We start from the raw sequence: 27100 nt of genomic DNA on the forward strand, positions 1-27100 counted from the left end.
TTTTGCCCTCCTGGATTTTTAGAAACCAAAATGAACGAATTCTTAGAACTAAAGCAGGAGAGCAAAACCATCGAGGAATATCACCAGGCCTTTGCCCTTCTACTCAAATATTCACCACCTCTTGATGAAGAGCAACTCATGGCCAGGTTCATTCGAGGAATGAACGAACCCTTGGACACACTGGTCAAAAACGCCAAGCCAGTGTCCATGGCTGAAGCAGTAAGAATGGCAAAAGATTTTGCCAAAGCTTTTGTAGTAAAGGTCCCACCAAAACCTGCACCCTCTAACTTTAAGAGATTCCAAGCCCAGGGAAGTACTTCCAACTTTCCACCCCCAAAGAGGCAGCAAGGCCTGAATCAAAATCAGGATGCAGGAAGATTCAGAAGTGAAGGAAGACCCTTCCCCCAGAGTACTTTCTCAGGAACCTCATCGCTTTCAAAAAATCAAAAGGATGAGCTCAGAACTGAAAACCAATGTTTTGGATGCCAGGGTTTTGGTCACCAGTTAAAAGACTACCCGACTCCTGCCATGTCAAGGGGACAGGGAAGTCAAGAACCCCGAATTCAGAGACCAACCCCTTCATTCCAGTTAAAAGACTACCCGACTCCTGCCATGTCAAGGGGACAGGGAAGTCAAGAACCCCGAATTCAGAGACCAACCCCTTCATTCCAGTTAAAAGACTACCCGACTCCTGCCATGTCAAGGGGACAGGGAAGTCAAGACCAACCCCTTCATTCCAGTCTAATCAAGGTCCGTCTCGCCCTAGCCAGGGAAACCCCAGAAGAATTCCAGCCCAGCCATCTGCCTCTATCCAGAGTAATCTCAGAACTCCTTCCCAGAATTGGAACAACAAAAGAGAAAGAGTTCTACCTCAGACTGCAGCAGCCAGAGCAGTCACAATTTCAGATGTGGTAGAAGAGGAAAAAGGGCAGATCTATGCTGCAATTGAAAATCAAGGGCCTAACCAGCAGTTCTCCGTCATCCATACTCCAGCAGAGTATCAGGGTAAGCCTTTTAAGCTTTTGATTGATTCAAGCAGTTCTCATTCATTCATTTCTCCTGGTGGATGCTTGCGTAAGCTAGTCTTAGAACAGAAATCAGGGAAACCTATGCAAGTTGAATTGGCCAGTGGTGGGAAGACTCTTTTCACTCACCATGAGACAGATCTTATCCAGTTCAATCTAGATGGTAATGTAACCGACTGTCAGTTCAAAGTCTTACCTCTAGGAGTTTTTGACGGAATCCTTGGAATGCATTGGCTCCACAAATATCAAGCTGACATACACTGTCACAATGGAACCATTTCCTTCCATGACCTTCACGGGAACAAAGTCCATGGAACTGGAGTTTCCGGATCCCCAGACCTTCAGTTAGTAAAAGCTTCCAGGTTACTGAAAGGACTTAGGAAGAAGCAGCAAATTTATGTTGTCAAAATGAACCCAGTAGACTCAAAGCTTAAAGCTAAAGAACCAGAATGGTTAAGTGAATTTGATGATCTATTCCCAGCAGAGCTAACTGAAATGCCTCCAATTCGGGAAATAGATCATGTGATTGAATTGACCCCCGGAGCTCAACCTGTAGCCCTACGCTCTTACAAAATGCCAGTTCCTGAAGCCATCGAACTCAAGGAATAGCTTAGGCAGCTGTTAGAACAAGGGTTTGTAAGACCCAGTGTTTCACCTTGGGGTGCGCCAGTTCTCTTTCAGAAAAAGAAAGATGGAACGCTTAGACTCTGTGTGGACTACAGAGGTCTAAATCAGCTGACAGTTAAGAATAAGTATCCTATCCCAAGGATTGATGAGCTTTTGGACAGGCTAAATGGAGCCCAGATCTTCACAAAAATAGATCTCAAATCCGGGTATTACTAGATCAGGATCAATGATCCAGATATACCAAAAACAGCCATCAATACTCGCTATGGACATTATGAATTTACTGTCATGCGATTCGGATTAACTAATGCCCCAGCTACATGCAGGACATCCTCAGAGAATACTTGGATGACTTTGTTCTAGTTTTCTTTGATGACATTCTGATTTACTCAAGAAATGCAGTCGACCATGAGACTCATGTCCGAAAAGTTCTTGAGATTCTAAGGAAGCATCAACTCTTTGCCAAAAAGAGCAAATGCACTTTCTCTGCCGACCACGTTGAATACTTGGGCTTTCTGGTATCCAAAGATGGAATTTCTCCAGATTCCGCAAAAATCCAAGCTATCATAGAGTGCCCGAACCAAAGACAGTGAAAGAAGTCAGAGGATTCTTGGGATTGACTGGTTGGTATAGAATTTTTATACCAAAATATGCTCTCATAGCTTCCCCCCTGACTAACCTTCTCAAAAAGAATATCCCATTTCAATCGTCTGCCAAGTGCCAAAGTGCTTTTGATAAGCTGAAGACCGCCTTGGTAACCAGTCTCGTTCTGAAACTGCCAGATTTCTCTCTACCCTTTGAGGTAGTAACTGATGCAAGTGGTTTTGCCCTGGGAGGTGCACTCATGCAGGAAGGTCATGCAGTGGTCTATGAATCCCGAAAGCTCAGAACGCATGAGAGGAATTATGCTGTCCACGACTTGGAATTGCTTTCAGTAGTCTATGCCTTAAAGTTGTGGAGACATTACCTACTGGGTAAAAGATTTACTTTGACGACAGATCATCAGAGCTTAAAGTGGATCTTTACTCAGAAGGACCTCAACATGCACCAAAGAAGGTGGATGCAGACCTTGCAGGAATTTGATTTTGAAATCAAGTACCGCCCAGGTAAAGAGAATGTGGTAGCAGATACTCTCAGCAGAAAAGCCTCCTTGCTTGCAATTACTGTAATATCAAATCCTTTGATCATTCAAGCAAGTGAGAAGATCATGCAGGATAGATTCTTTGGCCCTATTGCTACCCTACTTATGCAGGAAAGCAAAACTCCGCAGGAGTTTAACAGAGTTCAAGGGTACAGCCTGGATGACGACATTATGTATTATAATCGCAGGTTATGCATTCCCAATGATGAGGGAACCAAGGACCAAATTCTGAATGAAGCCCATGACAGCCTTATTGCAGGACATCTAGGTTTCATCAAGACCTACATGTCCGTAAAGAAAAGCTTCTTTTGGCCTGGTTTGAAAAAGGATGTGCCGAATCATGTACGTCAATGTCTGACATGCCAGAAAGTCAAAGCTGAGAGAGTAAAAATGCCTGGGAAGTTACATCCATTGGACATCCCCCAGATGAAGTGGGAATGTATCAGTATGGACTTCATTATTGGATTACCTCCAGATGAAGTGGGAATGTATCAGTATGGACTTCATTATTGGATTACCTTCAGTGCAATCAGGTTACAACTCCATCTTCGTGGTAGTCGACAAACTAACCAAAGTTGCCCATCTGATTCCAGTAAAAGAAACCTACACTACAGTGGATGTGGCCAGAGTGTTCCTCAAAGAAATCTTCAGATTGCATGGCACCGAGGAGAATAGTAAGTGACCGAGATCCCAAATTTACTTCAAGGTTTTGGACTGCATTTTTTGAAGCAGTGGGAACTTTCTTGGATCTCAGCACAGCTTATCACCCTGAGACCGATGGTCAAACTGAAAGGGTAAACCAAGTAATTGAAGATATACTTCGGACATGCTATGGCAGAGAACCCAAGAAGTGGCTAAGCTATCTGCATCTAGTCGAGTTCGCCTACAATGCTTCTTATCACCGAAGTATCGGGATGAGCCCTTTTAAAGCTCTGTATGGACAAGATTGCTTAACTCCATTAACTTGGTCTGACCCATTGATTAAGGTTGAGATGTCCAGACAGATGCTTGACGACATGGAGCAACAGATGCAGTCAATTCGTAAAGATATTAAAGCTACCCAGGATAGACAGAAGCAATATGCGGATAAGAAGAGGACAAATAGAGAATTCAAAGAAGCAAATATGGTCTTCATTCGAGTACGGCCCAAAAGAAGTTCCTTATCTCTTGGGAAGTACAAGAAGTTATCACCCAGATATTGTGGGCCATATCTGATTACAAAGAAAGTAGGTGACTTAGCCTACGAGCTTCTTCTGCCTCCTCATCTTAAAATTCATAATGTATTTCATGTAAGCCTTCTAAAGGAATATGTGCCAAACCCAAATCATATACTTGATGATGAAATCCTAACCTCTTCAACCCAAGGTCAGATGGAACTCCAACCTGAAGAAATTCTCGATGTTCGAGAAAAGCTTCTTAGGAACAGAATTCTCAGAGAATTATTAGTAAAATGGAAGTTCTATCCTTTTGAAGATGCCACCTGGGAGAATGAAGCCGATCTGTTTCGGGATTATCCCCAGTTTGCGAGATGAGGACATCTCGCGTTTTTCAAGTGGGAGAGAATGTAAGATTCCTCCCCAGCCTCTCAAGATGTCTAGCATCTTCCCGTGTAATCAAATCCCTCTTCAGAAATATAAAAGATCTTATTTCTAAGTGTTTTAGCCTAGAGAGAGAAAATTATTCTAGAGAGAGAATATTCAGATTATGAATATTTTTGGATAGAAAAATAACTCATCCTATTAAAATAAGTTCCCTTGAAACAGAAATTCAAAAAGAATTTTCCAATGTACAATTGGAATTAATTGGAAATAGGTATAAAGGACCTTAGTCTAAGGGTCTAGATTTTCAGAAATTTTTGGATTATGGTCCAATTAAGGTTCCTATGGAGTAGATAAATCCAATTTGTAAAAGAAGATACCCAAAAATGAGTAAATGCTCACTTAAGATGAAGAGTTGAAAATGTACAAGGTTTATTAGTAAAAAACTATGAGCAATATTAAAATGATTCCATTATGACACATATGTAAGGAAGGGGAGTTCTTTAAAGGAGGTGCATATTTCACATAAGATGAAGAGTTGAAAATGTACAAGGTTTATTAGTAAAAAAAACTATGAGCAATATTAAAATGATTCCATTATGACACATATGTAAGGAAGGGGAGTTCTTTAAAGGAGGTGCATATTTCACATAAGATGAAGAGTTGAAAATGTACAAGGTTTATTAGTAAAAAAACTATGAGCATATTAAAATGATTCCATTATGACACATATGTAAGGAAGGGGAGTTCTTTAAAGGAGGTGCATATTTCACATGCTTGAATGAGTTTTAAACTCATAAAAATTGAGATATTTCATCTCTCCTCTCTCCTAATTCAAGTCTAGTTCCAAAAAGTTAGCTTAACTGACCTAAAAATGGTCAAAAATTGACCAAACTGATTTGGAAAATTCTAGAATCAGTTTGTTTGGTTAGGAGCTCAATTTTTCCTATAAATAGAAGCCTCCCCCTTGTTGAAAAATATATAGTGTTTATGCATCGTTACTCTACTCCACCTAAGCCAAGAACTGTGAATTCATTTAATAATTCACTAGTTTTTGGAGCTTCCCTCTTTCTTCAATCCCCATTAGTGGCTCCATCAACATACTTAACCAATTGATTGGTTGGGGACCTCTACCGTGAACAAAGAATCAAGCAATTTGTAAGGTAATTAGTGAATATTGATCTTTTCTATAATTTCTCAATGTTTCTCCTCTCAAGCTTGAGAAGCTTAATTGGTATGGTTTTTTAAATGCTATTGAAGTTAATTGGTGAATAGTAGTGAAGAGCTACATAATTTAATAAATGCTATTGAAGTTAATTTTCATTTATGTTTAAATTCTAATGATTTTTATGTAATTTCTCTCTCTCACTCAAGAAATGGTCATACTCATGACCCATTCTCAATCCAAATCAAGCTTTTCATAAAGCTTTTTCTTAACCCAAGATTAAGCTATGCTTAAGACCAAATTAATGGCTTTTTTCTATACTTTTATTTTATGTATATTGATGATTCAATCCATTATGGATTAATGATCCAATTAGAGATCATTTTAATTATGTCCTTAAGGATAAGCTTTATCCCTTAGAAAAATTGAGATTTATCAGTCATAGCAGCGGAGCTATGGCAAAATTTTTATAAAAATTATGCATAAAATAATTTCATTAAAAGCATAAAAAGAGGACTTCCTACCATATTCTAGGAATTATCATCCTAGATTAATTGAAAGAATTTCATTATCATCATGGAGAAATTGAATTTTAATATCATGCATAAAGGATAAGTTTTTATATCAAAAGTATTATTTTTACCATTTTTATTTCATGCATAGAAGTATGCATAATGGTTAAATTTTTATATCAAAAGTGTTACTTTTACCATTTTTATTTTCATGCATAGAAGTATGCATAATAGATAAATTTTTATATCAAAAGTGTTATTTTTATCAATTTTTATTTTCATGCATAGAAGTATGCATAAAGGATAAATTTTTATATCAAAAGTGTTATTTTTATCAATTTTTATTTTCATGCATAGAAGTATGCATAAAGGATAATTTTTTATATCAAAAGTGTTATTTTTACCATTTTTATTTCATACATAGAAGTATGCATAATGGTTAAATTTTTATATCAAAAGTGTTCCTTTTACCATTTTTATTTTCATGCATAGAAGTATGCATAATAGATAAATTTTTATATCAAAAGTGTTATTTTTATCAATTTTTATTTTCATGCATAGAAGTATGCATAAAGGATAAATTTTTATATCAAAAGTGTTATTTTTATCAATTTTTATTTTCATGCATAGAAGTATGCATAAAGGATAATTTTTTATATCAAAAGTGTTATTTTTACCATTTTTATTTCATGCATAGAAGTATGCATAATGGTTAAATTTTTTTATCAAAAGTGTTACTTTTACCATTTTTATTTTCATGCATAGAAGTATGCCTAATGGATAAATTTTTATATCAAAAATGTTATTTTTATCAATTTTTATTTTCATGCATAGAAGTATGCATAAAGGATAATTTTTTATATCAAAAGTGTTATTTTTACCATTTTTATTTCATGCATAGAAGTATGCATAATGGTTAAATTTTTATATCAAAAGTGTTACTTTTACCATTTTTATTTTCATGCATAGAAGTATGCATAATGGATAAATTTTTATATCAAAAGTGTTATTTTTATCAATTTTTATTTTCATGCATAGAAATATGCATAAAGGATAATTTTTTATCACAAAAGTGTTATTTTTACCATTTTTATTTCATGCATAGAAGTATGCATAATGGTTAAATTTTTATATCAAAAGTGTTACTTTTACCATTTTTATTTTCATGCATAGAAGTATGCATAATAGATAAATTTTTATATCAAAAGTGTTATTTTTATCAATTTTTATTTTCATGCATAGAAGTATGCATAAAGGATAAATTGTTATATCAAAAGTGTTATTTTTATCAATTTTTATTTTCATGCATAGAAGTATGCATAAAGGATAATTTTTTATATCAAAAGTGTTATTTTTACCATTTTTATTTCATGCATAGAAGTATGCATAATGGTTAGAAATTCATATCAAAAGTGTTACTTTTATCATTTTTATGCATAAGAGTATGTATAAAGATATATTTTTATTATAGAAGTGTTACTTTTATAAAAATTGATTTTAATGTATAGAGGTATTAAAAAAAATTTAATCGGAGATCGACGTAAATGAATATTCCTCGAGAAATCCATGTTTTGAAATTGCAAACAAATATTCATCGTAGGAAATTTTAGAAAAAGAGAAACTGAGATAGTACCTTTCGAGAAGATAAATTTAGAGAGAACCTTTCAGACCTAAACTCGGACTCAGATTATTGATCAAGACCTAATTCCTTCGTGAGTTTCAATCAATGACGATGTGCCCAGTTCAGGGAAAATGTATTCAATCATCCATCGAATCAAAAACTAAGTTAAGACTTGTGACTTTGATCTAAGAATCAAGTTAACAGAATTTGAAGAATTCTGTTTGGAATTGAAAATTGGATCTAGGGATTTATGATATACTCATGGTATTCAAACAAAAATCAAAACTGTAAACTTGCATAGAAACCCTGCCTTCTTAAAAGACTGTCTTACGCCAGAATGCTGGAGGGAGCATTTGGCATATATGTTTATCTAAGGGAAGTTCGGTTGCAACAGCTGGCGGGGAGTGTTCGAGGGACAGCTCACGCGGCAAGGCTTGCCGACCAGCCTCGGTATGGTTAAAATGGTGCGCTTCCGGTACGATGGAAGAGGGCCGACGAAGCGGTCCCTGAGTGAAGTGCCAGGACACCTAAGGAGGATCCTGGAGGGTTCTGACCAGGCGATGCACGGGCTCGCGGTGCCGAGGACATCCATGCGTATGTCGAGGAAGATATTATATGATGGACCTATGTTTTTTTTTAAATCTATCACTGGATCTCGTTGTTGACTTGCTGGTCTCAAGGGAGAGTCCAGAGTGATACTGTTTTGTTGAGAAACAAGGAGTCAATGAAAATTTTGAAGTATGACATGTATAAATCGTAAATTGTTTATCAAGGATTGTTTTTATTAAAGTTTTAATAAAGAGGAGTGCGTGCGTATCTGTTTTCTAAAGCTAAAGTTAAGAAAGGCAATTCAATTATGGGTGGGTGAGTACTTAATTGGTTCCACCGATTCCAGTGGTAGGGTGGTGGCTAACCCACGGGCCGGATGGGGTTAGGCTGGAATCAGTGGAGTTTTTAATAATCAAATTGCAAAATCTTAGGATTACACTAAGATTCGAGTAGTTAGATAATCTCCTGATAAATTTTTCAATAAGTAGATCAACGGCTGTGCCTGACCTGGATCAGGAAAAAAGCATTGAATTTACTAAAATGATCAAATTATATCAGTGATAGTTTCCTTCTATCTGGTTTATCCAGTTGAAGGATAGCTTAGAATTGATCACGTTAGAAAAATTCGTTTAAAAAAAAAAATTCATAATGGCGGAATCGCCCCCGCTTTCCGGGCATGGGAATTTTTCTCGGTTTCGGTTTTTGGAGTGACCACCAGCCTAGTCTCGTGCCCGGACATTTAAGGGCGAGGCCCCGAGTGAGAAACCCTGCCTCGCGCGGAGGGGCAGAGGGATCTTACAATGTAGATATAGCCAGTTGTCTGGTTTTTTAGCAAGCTAACTAGCTAGTTAGTTATATATTTGAGCTAACCAACATGCTATTCTATCTAGCACGATACATGATTCTTCTAAGTAATGAAAACTAACTTGGTGGCTATTAACCTATTTTGAGGTTAAATAGAGTGGCCACTATAAGTCTACATCAAATAGCAAAAATGAAGACACCAAAAGCATGTATGATCAATCTATGAAGCAACATTGTTGAAATCTACAACTTTGACGGGCGCTCAAAAATAGTCTGGTGGAATATTTATGGTGATTCCTACTCCAAGAGCATCTGGAAACAAGCCAAAATGTATTTCTTATGAATGTAATTCATGCATGTGTTATGAGATTAATTATTGTATAGTAAATATGCCACTTAAGAGCCATGGTCACCCAAATGGCCATAATTTAAGTGTGTGAATATTTATGACTTTGTATATAACTCATTTTCTTTCATACTCTCCCACTGTGTAATAGAGTCTTTCTCTTTCTAATCCTCTTTCTAATTACCTACTCTAATGCATGCTAGTAAGTGTGTGTGAGTGGTTTGAGGTGAGAGGAAGGATGAAGACTTGTCGAGTGGGACAATGTGATAACACTCTCGTGGGAGATGGTGACATAGATTGCTACACCACGAAGGTGTGGATCTCTTCCAGTAGTGTGCTTGAGATGAGCCATTGGAAAGATCCCCACGATGGTTGTATCTTGTGAAGGTAAACTCTTTTGTATGTGTTTCTAGAATTACTTAAACATTTTTGACACCAATGCCTTGGCTTTTTCCAGTGGAGAGCAATTTCTTTGCTTTTTCCATTGTTTTGTTGTTTGTTCTCTAAATCTACACATAATCCATTGCCCACACTCTGTAGTCATGGATTTCCACAAAAAAGAGTTGGTTTGATGGAGATTCTTCTCTCTTTCTTATTTTGAAAATAATGTCATTTAAATTAATGTCTTGCTTATTTGCTCTCTTTTTCTTATTTTGAAAAGAATGTCATTTAACTTAATTTCTCGCTTATTTGCTACTTTTTTTATGTTTAGATTGATTGTAATGGTTAAAGTAGCATGTACATCCGTTAATATAGGCATAGAATACAACATTGGAATCTCATTAAGCATTAGAAAACATTGTAGTGAAAGTTTTGCTCTCTTTTTTTGTACATCCAATGAGCTTTTTGTTGTATTTGAGTAGATAAGTGTGTTAGCATCCATATTAAGAGAGTGATTAGTGAAAGATAAAGAGTGGGAAAACTCAAAATATTAGATGTTTTAGTGGTTTTGGGTTAATGTGAGTTTAGAAAAAGTGATTAGTGTGAATTAATTAGAGTCTCTTAGGGTGTTTGTACAATAATGGTCCTCAATTTGGGACCATCTCATGCGGATGGGACACCTTTGAAGTACCTTAGCATACCTCAATGGAGTTAGACATCCAATCGCAACATCCCAAGTGGTAGTCAATCGAGGTTTGGGATGTAACTCGATCGAGTTATTGGTATTACCACCTAGGATATTGCGTACCACCATAGTAGACATCCACATGGCATGGTGTAACTCAATCGAGTTACGTAGTGCTTGTTCAAGGTGCGAGGTGGACATCCACATAACTTGATCGAGTTGTGTGGTTTAATCCACACATGTGCCACCTATATGGGTCAATTTGGTTACGCGGACATTTGACCATGGAACTCGACCAAGTTATATGCTGCATACGTGGATGCTATGTATGTAACTTGACCAAGTTACATATCCATACCGTGGAATACATGCACATCAATCATGCACATGGCATGGTGTAACTCAATCGAGTTACGTAGTGCTTGTTCAAGGTGCGAGGTGGACATCCACATAACTTGATCTGTGGTTTAATCCACACATGTGCCACCTATATGGGTCAATTTGGTTACGTGGACATTGACCATGGAACTCGACCAAGTTATATGCTGCATACGTGGATGCTATGTATGTAACTTGACCAAGTTACATATCCATACCGTGGAATACATGCACATCAATCATGCACATCTCAAAGGATAAATTGATTTTTTTAAAAATTTTTGTGTCACTTGACTGAGTTACATGGATAAAAAAAACCCCCAAAATTTCAATTTTTTTATTTTCCACATAACTCAACCAAGTTACATAGATACCCAACTGGCAAATAACAAGTGTAAATCTTGATGATGAAGGAAAAAATAATTTTAAATTATGTGTGTAGCTCGACCAAGTTACATGGATATACAACCAGTGAGCAATACGTGTAAATCTCGAGATGAGGAAAAAGTAAATTTTTAATTTCCATATAACTTGACCAAGTTGTATGGAAATCCAATCATGTATGAACACGTGTCCAGGTCGATGATGTATCGATTGAAATAAAAAACATAATTTTTTTTTAATTTTCCATGTAACTCAATTGAGTTACTTGGGTACCAAACGAATGTATGACACATGTTTTACAATGAACCAATCAAAGAGTGACACATGTACCTTGGTTCCAAACCCTAATCCTAACTCGGTCAAGATATAAAGCCCTATTTTTTTCCCCTCATTTTCACTGTTCATTCTTAGAGCTCCCGCTATCCCTAATCCAAATTAGCTTTCACGTAATCTTCATTAGGACCTCTCTAATATTCATTACATATTTTTATCTCTTCCAGACTTTAGTGTTTTCATTGGGGCAGCCTCATCATTCTCTTTAACATGGACTCAAGTGAGTCCATTGAGCACATGAGCGCATTGATGGGCCTCATGCCATGATTCACAAAGCTATCAAGGGTTCGTGCGAGCGTGGTTGACACACAATCCACTTTGCACATCATGGCAAACCTTGAGGTGATGTTGTCCTCCTTACATAGCCTAGGTAGCATTATGTCTATAGGATGACTGGCTACAGATGCCGTGTACCACTGGGGTTTCACGATGCCGCTTGTCCTACCATGAGAGGTTGAAAAGCTACATGGAATTAGGGATTCAATTTTAGATCTATTTAGAGAAGGCCAGGGAGTCCGTCCTGCGGCTTGGAAATTTCTTCTTATTTCTACCTAGCCATGGCAGCACATATATAGCTGATATGTAGCCTCTTATGGGAGGATGCTACACCATCACCATATTCTCTTATACTTTGTGAAGAAGCAGTTATATGTAGAGTTTGTATTGGGACTCCAGGTGGACTATACTATTGGTCGTCCTGGCGGTGGTGTGGGAAGGGGTCACTTAGGTGAGCACGGTAGGCCGCGACCTCCTTAGCACTTTGAGTTATTGAGGAAAACCCAATGTTTGTGCCACTTTTGAGTATCGAGGCTCTTCGATCACAAATACGGGTCGATGTATGCCTTGCTACCGAGACAATCCAACATGTGGTGTAGTTATTTTCACACATAGCACCTTTATTGATCAAGGTTGGTATCAATTTTTGGTTTGTTTACTTACATATACGTTGATGGCTTTGGGAGAATCTTCCTTTAGAGGTCTGTCGTCCGAAGCACACCACCATGAGAGGAGACTATCCCAAGCACCACAGGCCCAACAAAAACAACACTAGAAGGCACCAGCACACCCAACTAACATCCCTTGGTCCTCGGCCTACCCTAATTAGATACTTGAAAACCCTCCTAACCTCCCTAATCAATCCAACTACTTACTCAGGTTTTCCTCTAAGGCCAGCTCCCACTTCCAATACCTTTGATCTTTCAATTAAGAGCCTCTCCTGTCTTCAGTTGAATCCCAACTGACTTTACTGTCCTGCGCTGACCCTCTTCTGACCTTTCCTTCACCTTCCTCTTGTAGAATTCTACCACAAAATCGTCTATCTCCTAAGTATTATCACACACATAAACTTCTCCAAACGTCCTCAAACTTTTGCAGTCCCTCAAACACTTATAAGATCAATAAGAGATCACCTTACGGGCTCTATGCTGACTACTAAAAGCCCACAGCTGCCTTCGAATAGACTGCTTCCACCCAACTAACCAAAATGACCTGGCTGACACAAGATTCTCTCTCCTTTTAGATAGATAACACCACATGAGCCTCAAAACACTTAAACAAAAATAGAAGCTAGCCTTAGAATCAATCAACTAACCACTAGTGTCAGATTGCTGCCACAAAACCCCTGTAGAACAAAGCCTTTTGATAGACCTAAAACAGTTAGCTGAGCCTAAGAATCGTCTCCCTTGAGCTTTAAACATGTCAGAACAAAATCCCTATACCCCTTGCTAACTATTTTGATGTCTGGCTAACAATGGTTAATCCCTGCATAGATTAACTAACCCACCACATACTCAACCAGAGTCAATTCTTCACTTACAGCCTTGTCTTCAAAAGAACTCCATCCACGCAACACATAATCGAACCAAAACCCACCACTTACAGCCTTGTCTTCAAAAGAACTCCATCCATGCAACACAAAATCGAACCAAAACCACATAAGAACTCTTTAATTTCATAAAACTTGATTCTCTATGTTTTCAAGAAAACTGTGCAACACAAGAGACCCTAGGAATCGAGGTTGAGTAGATGAATGAAAACAACAATAAATCAAGAGAGCTCTCACACAAATGACCACGAGAGAAACCAAATATATATTCTCAACTCCAACAAGATCAACAACAACTATATAATCTGCAGCTATCTTGCAGGCTTCAACTGGCTAGTATAACTTTGAGATGCTTGTGAGCAATCCTTAATCTGGTCTAAGTTCCAATAGTATTGCACTCTGAGAGGTTTTGGGACATAATCTCCCACACAAAATCCTCAACCTCTCTTGAAACCCCTGCTCTGGACATATCTAAATCTTCTCAACAACCTCTCGTGGACTTCTACACACAATAATCCCACAGATAGCCAACCAGCTTCAGCAAACTTCACAACCAAACACTAGCTCTCTCAATAATCTCCTATTCCACACAAAAGCTCTCACAATGCTCTCACCAATACTCCCTCGATGCCAAAAAACTCTCTTACACCTTTCTCTCTTACGCAACTATGCTCTATCTCCATGCATACCCTCGCCTACTCTACCCAATCTTGTTGGCTACTCACCATGCAACAGTCCTAATAGCAACTAACAACAACAAATTATAGCTATTCTACCACTACGTTGATATCCATGCAAGAATCCTATATTTCCTAAGGTCCCTAACCATACCCAATTTGTTATTTTCTTCTCTTATGGTTGGGGTGAGCATCTCCATTAAGCATGTCTTCTTGGCCACAATCCTATCATCTTTTGTCAAACCCCCCATGGTTAGAGCATTTATGCTCAACAAGATGCTATGGATTCATTGAGACAATCCTCAGCAAAAAAGTACATCCATGTCCCACAACAAGCTTCTTCATGTTCTTCTACAGCAGCTTCATTCAGCAGTTAGGCCTTCATCCACTGTCTTTGAATCTTTTTGAAATGTCGTGACTCTGCACCAATATGGCTTTAATTTGTAGCCATTAATTTTCTTTGAATGAAGTTCATCATCCAAATCTGCAAGCTGGTAAGTACCACTCTCATAGATGTGCACAACCTTAAAAGGACCCTCCCACTTAATTTGAAACTTAGTATGGAAAGTGTTATCCAATTTGCTATTGTGCCTAAGCACTTGATCTCCCTCTTTGATGCCTTTATCTTTCATTGTTTTATTGAAAAGCTCAACTCTTCTATTTCGCAATTGGATGTAGTGGTCCAAAGATTCTCCCCTGTCGAGCTGCAACTCTTGAAGATCCAACAACCTCTCTTCATACTCATCTATGTCCCTCTCATGATATAACATAAATTACAAACTGGGAATCTCCACTTCAATGGGCATCACAGCTTTCTTTCCAAAAACCAGGTGGTATGGTGAAAACTCTGTAAATGTTCTCACAGTTGTCCAATAAGCCCTAAAAGTTGAAGATACATGTAAGTCCATTTCTTGGGATGGTCTTCTAGACACTTGGTTAACATTGTACACAACTCCCCATTGAATCTCTCAGCCTCAAATGGATAGTATGGGGTTGAAAACCTGTGTGTGATATGCAACTTTTGCATAAGCTCTTGTATAATCTGGCCTCTGAAACCAGGTCCTTGATCTGTCAACAACTCTAATGGCATACCAAACCTTGCACAAATGTCTTCAAAAACAAACTTGGCCACTTCTTTAGTAGTAATTCGTTTCACACATTTAGCCTCAGCCCATCTTGTTAAATAGTCCACTCTAGTTAAGATGTAGGTCCATCTTACCCCTAGCAGTTGTGGGTAGACAACCAATTGCATCTAAACCCCACTTCTCAAAATTTCCATATGAAACAATGGTTTTCCTTAACTCATGATGCAACACCCTTCTACCTTGTTTCGGACATGGCTCACAGCTTCTACACCAACGGTAAAAATCCTTCCTCAAACTGGGTCACACATAACCTGTAGTCAAAATTTTTCTCAGAGTTAACTTCAAGGAAAAGTTCCCTCCACAGACCCCTTCATGGCATGAATACATAATGGCAAGTATCTCTTCTCTGGTTGGAACCCTTCTCAGAATTAAATCTTTGCCCTTCATGTAAAGTTGATCATTTACAACACTGTACTACATAGCCCTCCTTATGAAACCATATTTTTGTTTTTTGGATAAGCTTGAAGGCACCATACCTGTGTGAAAAAACTCTTCAACTTCTCTAGCCACCATGCATCTTACCTTATGTGTGAATATCATCAAATACTTCACATTCTAGGGTGCCTCCAATAAGAAAAAATCTTCTACTTTTATAAGATCTGCTTCCATTCCATTCTCAAAAACCACATTCCCAAGTAGGGTGACCTTGGCCTGAGCCAAATGACATTTGTCAGGGGTTCAACTAACCACCCATATCATTTAGCCTCCTCAAAGTCATCCTCAACTTCTCATAGTGGACCAATTTGCCACTATAGATACAGAAATCATCAATGAATACTTTGATGAAGGACCCCAAATAGGGCTCAAACACCAAGCTCATAAATCTTTGGAAGGTAGAAGGAGCATTTGTAAGCCCAAAGGGCATGACCCTATATGTACAACACCCCCATGGCGTAATGAAAGCAGTTTTCTTCTGATCCTCTGGGATAATTGAAATTTTTAAGTAACCTGAATATCCATCATAGACACTATACCTCTCATGCCCAGCTACATTGTCCAGAATTTCATCTTGGAAGGGTAGTGGTGGATAATGCTCTCTCTTGGTCACAACATTCAAAGGCTTAAAGTCTACACAGACTCTCCACTTTCCATTCTTCTTGGGAGTGATCACAACTAGAGAAGCCCACTACATTGTCCAGAATTTCATCTTGGAAGGGTAGTGGATAATGCTCTCTCTTGGTCACAACATTCAAAGGCTTAAAGTCTACATAGACTCTCCACTTCCCATTCTTCTTGGGAGTGATCACAACTAGAGAAGCCCACTCGGAATTGTCAACTACGAAGATGAAGCCTTCTTTAACAACTTATTCACCCCTTGTCTCAAGACCTGCTATTGCACAACTCCCAATCTTCTTAGTCTTTTCACATTGGTTTAGCCTTTGGCTTTAAATGTATCTCTTGTTGCACAACTGACGCACCCCTAACTTGAGTATAAGAAGAAATAAATAGATGTGGAAACTTTTGCAACATTGTCAGATACTCTTTCCTATCAATCCATAGCTAGATATTTGGCAAGCATTTTCTATAAGACTTCCTCCTTAACTGAATGCTCTTCAACCTCATCTTCCACCTTCTCCCCTTCCTCTATACATAGATGTAGAGATATGCACAAGAGGTTAGTATGTGGTTCAAACAATTGAACTTCCCTCTAAGGTACTCTCTAGAATCAATTCTCTCCCCTTGGCCATGTTATATCTAACTTTCTTCCTAGAAAGCGGATCTAAACCCAAAATAAGGTGCCCTCTCCACCACCAATCTTGTCCTACTCTCGTTGTTTGCTATCAACCATGGTCTCCCCAAAATCAAGGGATAATCTTTTTCCCTTGTTGGCCTAACATGAACATCCAGCTCAGCTTCCTATCCAAGAATAGTCACTTGTAGCCCCTTCACCACTCCTAAACATCTAACGTGTCTAAGAATAGTCACTTGTAGCCTCTTCATCACTCCTAAACATCTAACCTTTGCATTATTTGCCATTCTAACTTTAAACTCAGAAGGTGCACCCACCTTTAGTCTTAAGGCCTCCATAGTTTGCTGGGTCATTACATAAACCTGGGCACTACCATCAATGTAAACTTTAGGAACTTTAAACTTGTTTATCTAGGCATCCATGATAGGCAGATAATACTTGTCTCCTTAACACTTACTATATTCAGTTGTCCTCCTTTCTTCTCCTTCTTGGAAATCATTCTGCTATAACCAGTTTACTCCATGTTCTCCTTAGTTTGGGACGACACATCTGCAACAATTGGGGCCAAGACAGAGTGGGTCCCTTCTGCTGGAGATTCCTCTTTAGATCATACTCTTCCTCTTGAACTACTAAAGGAAAATCTTGCATTCCAATATGCCTCTTGGGTTTTCTCTTCTTCTTACCCTCTTTGAGCTGGTCCTCTACTTGCTTTCCCTTCTTCCTTTTGGATGGTCCTACATCATCTTCACCTTCTACACCCCTAGTTCTTTTGTTGGCTAGCATATCGGCTTCCTCATCCATACCAATCAGATTAATCTCACCTGGTCTATACCCATTTGTTGGTTGAACCCCCTATGGGTTTGGAATCTCCTCTTCATGTGAAGTGATAGATGTGCATGTGAATGAATGGATGGATGTGGATCGGATGTGAATGTGAATGAATGGATGGATGTGGATAGATGTGAATGTGGATGAATGGATGGATGTGGATGAATGTGATGAGATGTGAATGGATATGATGGTAGATGTGGATGTGATGTAATGTGGATGGAATGAATGAGATGTGATGTGGATAGATGTGGACGTGATGTAATGTGGATGGAATGAATGAGATGTGATGTGGATAGATGTGGATGTGATGTGATAAGGATAGATGTGGATGGAATGTATGTGATGTGATGTGGATGCAATGAATGTGATGGATGTGAATGGGTGTGATGGATGTGAATGGATGTGATGAGATATGAATAGATGCGATGAGATGTGAGTGGATGTGATGAGATGTGAATGGATGCGATGAGATGTGAATGGATGTGAATGTGATGTGATGATATCTGAATGGATGCGATAAGATGTGAATGGATGTGAATGAGATGTGAATGGATGTGAATGTGAGTGATGATATTTGAATGGATGTGATGTGATGTGAAAATGATATGATGAGATGTAAATGGATATGAATATGATGTGATGAGATGTGAATGGATGAGATGCGATGTGGATGGATGTGATGTGATGAGATATGGATCTGAATGAATATAAATGAATGTGATGTAATGTGAATGGATGGATGAGATGTAAGGTGGATAAATGTGATGTGATGTGGATCTAGGTAGATGTGAATGGATGAGATGTGATGAGGATAGATGTGGATAGATGTGATGAGATGTAATATGATGTGATTGGATGAGAATGGATGAAGATGATGTGATATGATGTGATGAGATGTAATATGATGTGATTGGATGAGAATGGATGAAGATGATGTGATTGGATGAGAATGGATGAAGATGATGGGAATACATATGAATGGATATGGAATAAGCAATGTGAATTCATGTAGAAGAATGTGGAATAACGAGAAATGATGTGGAACAATGTGGAAAGATGAGAGTTCGTTAGAAACTGTATTTATGAAACCTGTTTTTAAATGATTGTTTTATGTCAAGAATGCTGGGGAAGCATTTTGACCATCTTGTGAATGAGATCGTGGAGACCTAAGGTGATAAAGTTGCAATAGTTGACGGAGAGTCAATGGAGGACGTCTCACGTAGCAAGGACCAGCCTCAGTTCGATTTAAATGGTGAGCTTCCGATACAGTGGATGAGGGACCAAGGAAGCGAACTATGAGTGAAGCGCTAGGTGACTTGCGAAGGAGCCTAGAGGGTGTTGACCATATGGTGCTCGGGCTCTAGGTCACCGAAGATACCCACGCGTGCGTCGAGGAAGAAAATGGAATAAGGAGCTAGAGTTTTTTTCTAAACTCGGGCATGGATCTGGTTGATTGGCCTTGCTCGTCCTCAACAGATGAGTCCATGGCTCTTTTATATGGATCTGTTGGTTGATCTTGCTGATCTTGAACGGAGAGTCCATCTGGATTTTCTTAAGTGATTATAATTCGAGGTACTATGAGCTAAGAACTATTGAAAAGGCCCCTGATGAGTGAGCAGGCGGTGAGCGTTCTGGTTGCCAATTTGATGCCATAGGTATGCTGAGGAAGAAATGAATGGAATACTTGATTATATTACCGGGTACTATAAGTTAGGAACTATTGAAAAGGCCCCTGAGTGAACAAGTGGTGAGCGTTCTGGTTGCCAGTGATTCCATAGGTACACCGATGAAGGAATGATTGGAAATTAGCATGAATTTGCTGAAGCCTATAGACCTTATTCCTAGAAAACTACAAGGATCTACGACATCACTAGAGACATTGGCTTTCATAATCTCTATGGACTAACTTATCTTCTCAAATTGACAATTCAAAACTCCCTAGCAAAGGGATAGGAATTAACTCCAACATACCATACTTACATGGACATGTCTAAAAATTGATAGTGAAAAGAAAACCAAAATGGATAGAAAAGAAGGTGGGACTAAAAAGGATATATAGGAAAGGAGAAGGTGGGACTACAAAGGATATATAGCTAAGAAGAAGGTGGGACTACAAAGGATATATAGCAAAGAAGAAGGTGGGATTATAAAGGATATATAGGCTTTAACAAGGAAGAATAAATCACAAATTGTGAGGAAACCAGTTCCAAGGACTCTGAAACAAAAGAGGAAAGCTCAGAGGGTGATGAGTCTATCTACAATTCTAGGACTCTGTCATTCGAGTTGATCTTGAGAATGGTCGTGCACATCCTTTAGGAGGCAAGGTTATCATTGATAATCGATCGGATACCACTATTCACTCCGCCCCATTAAGGTATTGCTATACAAAGGAGAATTGACTAATGAGAGGTTTGACTAACCAATTATGCACAAAGGAAAACATCAACCTGTTGTGTCTGACCTAGAGTTTCTCGCATGTGTACATGAATAGTGTTGTCATAAAATCACATGAGATCTCTAATTGAAGTAGTAAAAGAACCCATAGACCATGATCCTACCATTCCCAATCAATGCCCTACACCTTCATATATGCCTGACATAAGAAGGGGTAGGGGATGAGCAAGAGGAGTGGTTAATGTAGTAAGACCTAATAAAAGACCCAGCACAGTTGGTCTTCTAGGACCAAACTGTTGAGATCTCTAATTGAAGTAGTAAAAGAACCCATAGACCATGATCTTACCATTCCCAATCAATGCTCTGCACCTTCATATATGCCTGACATAAGAAGGGGTAGGGGATGAGCAAGAGGAGTGGTTAATGTAGTAAGACCTAATAAAAGACCCAGCACAGTTGTCTTCTAGGACCAAACCCAATAATGGCCACAAATACCCTAGTTGGTATAATAAGAATGGCTACTTGGGGGTGGCTAGGGAATTGAGTAGCACACAGCACCAAGGTTGACACAAATGAAGCCACATCACATAGCAAAGTTGATACAAAGAATTATGGGGGTGATGAAGACACAATCACATAGCAAAGTTGATACAAAGAATTATGGGGGTGATGAAGACACAATCTAGCACATATAATTTTTTGAGGAAACCTATGAGACATGTGGGCCGATATATGACCTAACAAAGAATCATTCATTTTCCATAATGTAAGATGGGAAGGCCCACCAATGGTATAGAACCTTGAAACTTAAAGATAAAGTTAACTTTAATCAGCTTATAAACATGTTTTGTGCCAAGTTTTGCATGGCATGATGATAAATGGAGCCCAATGGCACAACTCCATAATATTAAGCAACAAGAGCATGAGTCAATTAAGAGACTTCGTCCTCAATTAAAATATTTATAAACTCTTGATGTAGACTGAGAGCTAAAGATACATGATACCTATCTGGATAATGTTACAAGACCAACCTCTACAGATACATGTTACAAAATGGCTATAGAGTTTGAGGATAACCTGTTGGAGTTACCCTAGCTACCCAAGAAGAGTGCTAGTCTTGTGTTCAATATGCAGAAAAACTCGCACAAGCACTGAGTGACCACATCTACAACCTAGACAAATTCACTACTATGCTCATTGTATGCATTTAGGAAATTATGATACCACCATGTGTAGGTTCCCTAGACCACAAATAGTAGCTCAATTGCCTATGCTAAGGCAACCTTTGGCTTTACCAGCACCACCTATCCAAGCTAATGTGACTACTAGCCCATTACGAAATGTGCAAAACTATCCAAGGGGTATGTATAGAGAGCACCCAAACTACTTATATCAATGTCTGGCTAACCATATACATCCTCAGGGGGTACAGTATGAAGAAATCATATGTATCACATACGTTCAAGGAGTATTTAAAAAACCCCTTACATTTACATACTTTTGTGAATAAAATGATCCCTTTTTTTTCATAAACTTATGGGTTTTTTAAAATTGGTTTAAAACCCCCTCCTGTAAACGTAATTCAATATTTTTTTTAAATTAATTTACCCCTCTTGATGAACTCACGTGCTACACTTACATATTTTTAGGTGAAGCCCCAGGTACACATCTCTCCCTCCTCCTGATTTGAATGAAAATTGGATGTACATATGCCATTGATGTGCTATCACAACAAGAGGAAAAACGTACACAAAGAGGAACAAAGCATACCTAGGCCCCTTGACTTTAGTATTCATGATAGGTTTCAAAAGAATGTCAAAAAGCATACAATGAATTTAAGAACACACTATGGCTAGTGTACCCATTTTAAGACCTTAATCTTTCATGTACACATAGATGCTTCAAATTTTACAATAGAGTGTGTGGTAGCACAACTAGTGAAATATAAATTGGACTACCTTGTGTTTTTTTTGCCATTATGTAACTCAATGATGCCGAAATGAATTACACCATGCAAAGAAAGATTAGCTTGGTTTACTCAGTGTTACGACCCTTACACATGGCAACACGTGGGACACGCACACACTGCTACATGGGATTTACACACTAATAATGCGTGGGACACGCGGGCGTTGCATGGAAAAACCAATTATGGCATACTATTGCACATCATCGCTTATAGTAAGTGCGAATGGGTAATGTTGGTGGGTGACAGTTTGTAGGCCAAAGACCCAGTGATATGTAGCACGGGGTACTAATGGGGACACAGGGGGCACGTGAGTATGGTGTGTGGCTAGGAAGGTACACACTAGATACTTGAGGTCACTAGTATATATAATGGTTGAGTGATTAAACATGGTAAGCCAAGCTAGGTTTGTTTTAGCTATTTTTTGAGGTCTTCATGTTTTTGCATGAAGCTAATTAATTTTGGAGAGAGCTAGGTTGCCTTGGATGAAGGCCTAATATTTGGTATTAGAGCTTAGGATTTTATTCTTGGCTATGGGGGAATCCTCGTTGAAGCCATTCATTTTTTAAATCCATCTGTGTCGCTGCCGGATTTCTGTCGACGCTGGGATTCCATCGTCGTTCCGTCAACGTGCATAAGCTGTCGTTTTGTTTGTTGTTGCTGCTGTCGAGCTATGGTGCTGCCAGCTGTTGCTTGCAAGGTGTGGTGGCTAAGCCCCTTTGTGTGGTGCTTGTTGCTAAGCCACACTTCTTCTCTTCTTCAACCCTGCAGCACGCAAGCCTCCATCGCCGTCGTCGTCGTCGTCGTCGTCGTCGTAGTCGTCGTCGTCGTCGTCGTTAACATAGTAGAAAAAAAAGCCCACAATTTCTTTCTTTTTTTTAAAGCTTATTAAAAATCGAAGCCTTAAGGTTTTCTACTCTAAGGTTTTCTACTCTAAGGTTTCAAGAGTAGGGTGATGCATGGTGCATTATCTCAGCAAAAAGAATCTCCTTCCGGTGGTCTATTTCTTATAGCACATGGAACGATCTTTGAAACTGTAGATTTACATGACTTCCACCTTCATCGGCTTCGACATCCTTATAACTAGGGGCCTCACTTATCCCTTCTCTTTTTATTTTCTATCGTGTGGTGCTTCTTGCATATTATTCATTAAAAATGGAATCTGATCACTTTGGTCCACAATCACTGGAGTCTGCCCCTCTTCACTGACAAATGCATGATTTGCGAGAGCAAATGAACTTATTTATGAATGATATCCATACGAGGTTAACACCTATTTGGATATCCATTCCTTGGGTAATCGTGAGGGTACACCAAAGAAGGGATTAAAGCCAAAACTTGCATTAAAAGATTTGAGACCACCAAAGTACACTGACACTTTACCTTTTTGCACAACTAATGCAGTAGATCATTTCGGACAATGCTTTACTTTATGTGATGTCATAGATGAGCACATTAGAATCTAGCATGCTGCATATAATTTACAAGATGTGGCTCATCATTGGTGGAAGAAAATTCAAAAGGATAGGGCAATCATGTCTATTTAGAATTTTGTGCCACTATTAAGGTTTAAGAGTATACATACAAGTATCGAGAGGATATGTTTATTAAGTATCGAGAGGATATGTCTATTTAGAATTTTGTGCCACTATTAAGGTTTAAGAGTATACATACAAGTATCGAGAGGATATGTTTATTAAGAATTTTGTGCCACCAGATGAGTAGAGTAGAGGCCTTGATACTCGGTTTTTTATCTCTCAAAAGAATCTTACACTTCAAGAGTATACATACAAGTATCGAGAGGTGCTTATTATGAAAATTTGATAAATTTTACCAGATTTCTTATAGGTTCATAAATTCACCTGGGGTTAAATAATAAACTTCAATCATTAGTGCACCATGAGAAGTGTCAACCTTTATCCAAAGCTCTAGAAATGGCTTTAGTTTTGAGCATGGTCAAAAGGGTCAAAATCAGTCTCATAGTAGGTTATCTCCAAGTCTCATTTTGAAGCTTCGAGATACACTAGTGGAGGGCAAAAGGAAAGGCATCTATGTCTAGTATATATTCCTCTATAAAGACTCTTGCTAGAGTTCAGAGAAAGGTGTCAATGAAGAATGACCGCAGATGTTCTCTCACTCTAGAATAGTTTGAGAAAACAAAAAGTGAAGGCTTATGTATGCTTGTATGGGAAAGCATCAAAGGCGTAACTAGAATGACATTTAATCACCAAAGAGAATAATTTCTAAAGCCTACACCATGAGTGGGATAGATCGACATTTAATCACCAATACTCCACTAACTCATTTTCATCATACTAATATCCCCACCATGTCTCTTCTGGGGGGATAATATACACACCATGCATATCTTCAATTAAAATAGTCTCCACTTCAAATGCAATGACTTCCCCTCTTCCCTCGTCCCAATTTATTCAACTTTGTTGATGAGCACATGATCAACATTAGTAGGAAGGGGAGGATATGAATCACTTTTGATTACATTGTTCTTCACCCACTGGCAACACCCACTCACTTTATAAGTGCTCTTACATTGTGATTTCCATCAATTGACATTGCATGCACTTTTAAGATGCTCACTATATGTGTATATCAAGCTCATAACATGAGAAACTTGACTATGAAGGTCAAACACTTACATAAGCCATGTATTTGGTTATGGTTTTCGAGGATTACCAGAATTCAAGCAACTGCGTTCGAGTGAGGTGGCGGTCTGAGCGAGGACTTTTGTTGATTTTCACAACAAAGTGCAAGTTATTTATGTTCCGAATAGAGGTATCTCTCATTCATTTTTAGAGAAGAGAGTATGTACATGAATTTTTTTAAATATGAAAAATCCATAGAAATATGGAAGCAACGGTCTTAAGAACATATATCCAATATCAAAAGTATAATTTGTGGTTAGTTAGCTCTAATTTCATCTATATGTTAAAAAAATTACAGTGTAGTTATATCCCTAGTTAAAATTTATTTATTGAAAACATCTCTAAGCATAGCCCTCTCTACTTTATTTATGGTTGATGTTTTGTCCGCATTATTTTTAATGTCAAGAACTTCAAGGATTAAAATTTTAGCAATTACTTTTCCTTCATTCAAACAACAATAGTCTATTAAAGATTGAAAAACCAAAACCACTTGAGCATCTATATCATTGTCAATATGTACAAATCAATTCATTATTCTCAAGTCATTTCTGTTCCAAATATAGTTATTTCCCATTCATTAATGTAAAATCCAAAAGTCCACATGATTTTATTAAATACAAAGTAAGCCATACACATTTAGAAGCAAGGGTTCTTAGACCATTACCCAACATCAAAATAACAAAATTACATCAAGGGTAGTTTTGACGCTTCTATACATTCCCAAAATTACATTGAAGATTTATCAGAACATATATAAGCATTTCTCAAATTCTTCTCCCAAAAAAGCTAATGCATCCTCATACCTATTCCAAATACATAAGGTTGGTCCAAAATGATCCCATGCAGTCTCAAAATTCAACCAAGTGGCCGGCCAATACTTGGTTAGTTTCTACGAGAAGTTAGTGCCTGGAAAAATTCCACCTTTGTAAGAGCTGATTGGTGCATAAACTCGTGCACTTTATCATTCGATCCCAAAACACTGATGAAGATAAAGTAGATGTGTTTTCATGGAATATATATTCCTTTCTTTGCATCTCGTTGCATGAAGTCGCAGGAGCAACGTGGAAACTCTGATATTGTCACTGTGTATGTTAGACCCTTTGTAATAGAACTTTCTATACGCACATAGAAAAGATGCATTTCATTTGGACTTATTATCTTCTCTTGCACTACTTCAACATTCAAACATTGAGCCTTTTGAATCCTATCTTGAAAATCTTTACTTAGCTTGGATCTCTACTTCACGATTCTATTATCCCTTCGACTAGCCCGAACATGACTCAATGCTGTTGCACTCCTCTGCATGTTTGGTCCTTGCACATGCAAACTCTCATCCTTCTTAAGCACAAAACCCGCATGCTGCATTTGCTCCTTTTCATGTGTTTTTATGGAAGTCCCAAAACAAAAATCTTCCACACCCCAAGGGAATGTCCAAGCACACCAAGAATAGACTGGTTAACACTCCATGTATGGGCTACAGAGGTGTTGTAAAACCACACAAACTGCTCTTTAATACCATTAGGATGTTGTCTTCACCCCTTGAAGCAAGGTGCAGGGAAACCCTTAGTTGCACTTCGACCTAATGTATTTATGAGTGCTCCACATCTAGCCTTTGTGGTGGCAGCAATGAAGCCAAAGCATGTTACCACACTACATGGCTCTATTTTTCTGATGGCCCAATTAGTGTCATGAACAACACTCTCCTTGCATAGAATCTCCTCTTCATGTACATTTGAAGAGGTAGATCTCCTCCAACCAACTGGTGGTGGTCACCTACCTGTAACATAAATGTACATTTGAAGAGGTAGATCTCCTCCAATTTCCACGTAACAAATATGTGAGCAAAAATGCACTAGATGTTGTGCATTCAGATGTATGGGGTCCTATGAAGACCATGTCTATGGGAGGCTGTAGGTATTATGTGACATTCATTGATGACCACACAAGAAAAGTGTGGGTATACTTCATGAAGGAGAAGGGTGAGGTGTTCACTCACTTTCAGAATTTCAGAGTTATGGTTGAAAAGCAAACAGGGAAATATGTAAAGTGCCTAAGGTCAGATGGAGGGGAAGAGTACTCCTCCAATGAGTTCTCTGAATTTTTGAAGAAGAATGGTATTCGGAGACACTTTACATGCAGATACACTCCACAGTAAAATGGAGTTGCTGAGCGGAAAAACAGGCACATTGCTGAGATTGCGCGAGCATTGATGGAAGAGAAGAATATGCTGCATAGTTATTGGACTGAGGCTGTTTCTACAGCAATTTACATCATGAACAGGACTCCAACTACATCCATACATGATGTAACTCCAGAGGAGAGGTTTACTGGTAGAAAACCTGATTTGTCTCATCTAAAAGTTTTTGGATGCATTGCATATGTGCATGTGCCAGATGAGCTGAGAACTAAGCTGGATCTAA

The 27100-nt window shown here is 38.4% G+C and overlaps 1 protein-coding gene across 1 annotated transcript; it reads right to left on the minus strand.

Annotated features, from left to right (window-relative positions):
• Positions 1–14353: 14353 nt before the first annotated feature.
• On the minus strand, positions 14354–14761 carry LOC147606928 (uncharacterized). Its single transcript, XM_086791463.1, has one exon. It carries the CDS (start codon positions 14759–14761, stop codon positions 14354–14356), a length of 408 nt encoding a protein of 135 aa, XP_086647589.1.
• Between the last annotated feature and the right edge of the window lie 12339 nt (positions 14762–27100).

This window comes from Cibotium barometz, chromosome 56 (assembly GCF_041138505.1).
Source record: "Cibotium barometz isolate CiBa-2024 chromosome 56, ASM4113850v1, whole genome shotgun sequence".
NCBI lineage: Eukaryota > Viridiplantae > Streptophyta > Polypodiopsida > Cyatheales > Cibotiaceae > Cibotium > Cibotium barometz.

Excerpts from the sequence above, each read along its gene's own strand:
- LOC147606928 (XM_086791463.1), bottom strand. The coding sequence starts at position 14,761 with ATGTTATATCATGAGAGGGACATAGATGAGTATGAAGAGAGGTTGTTG.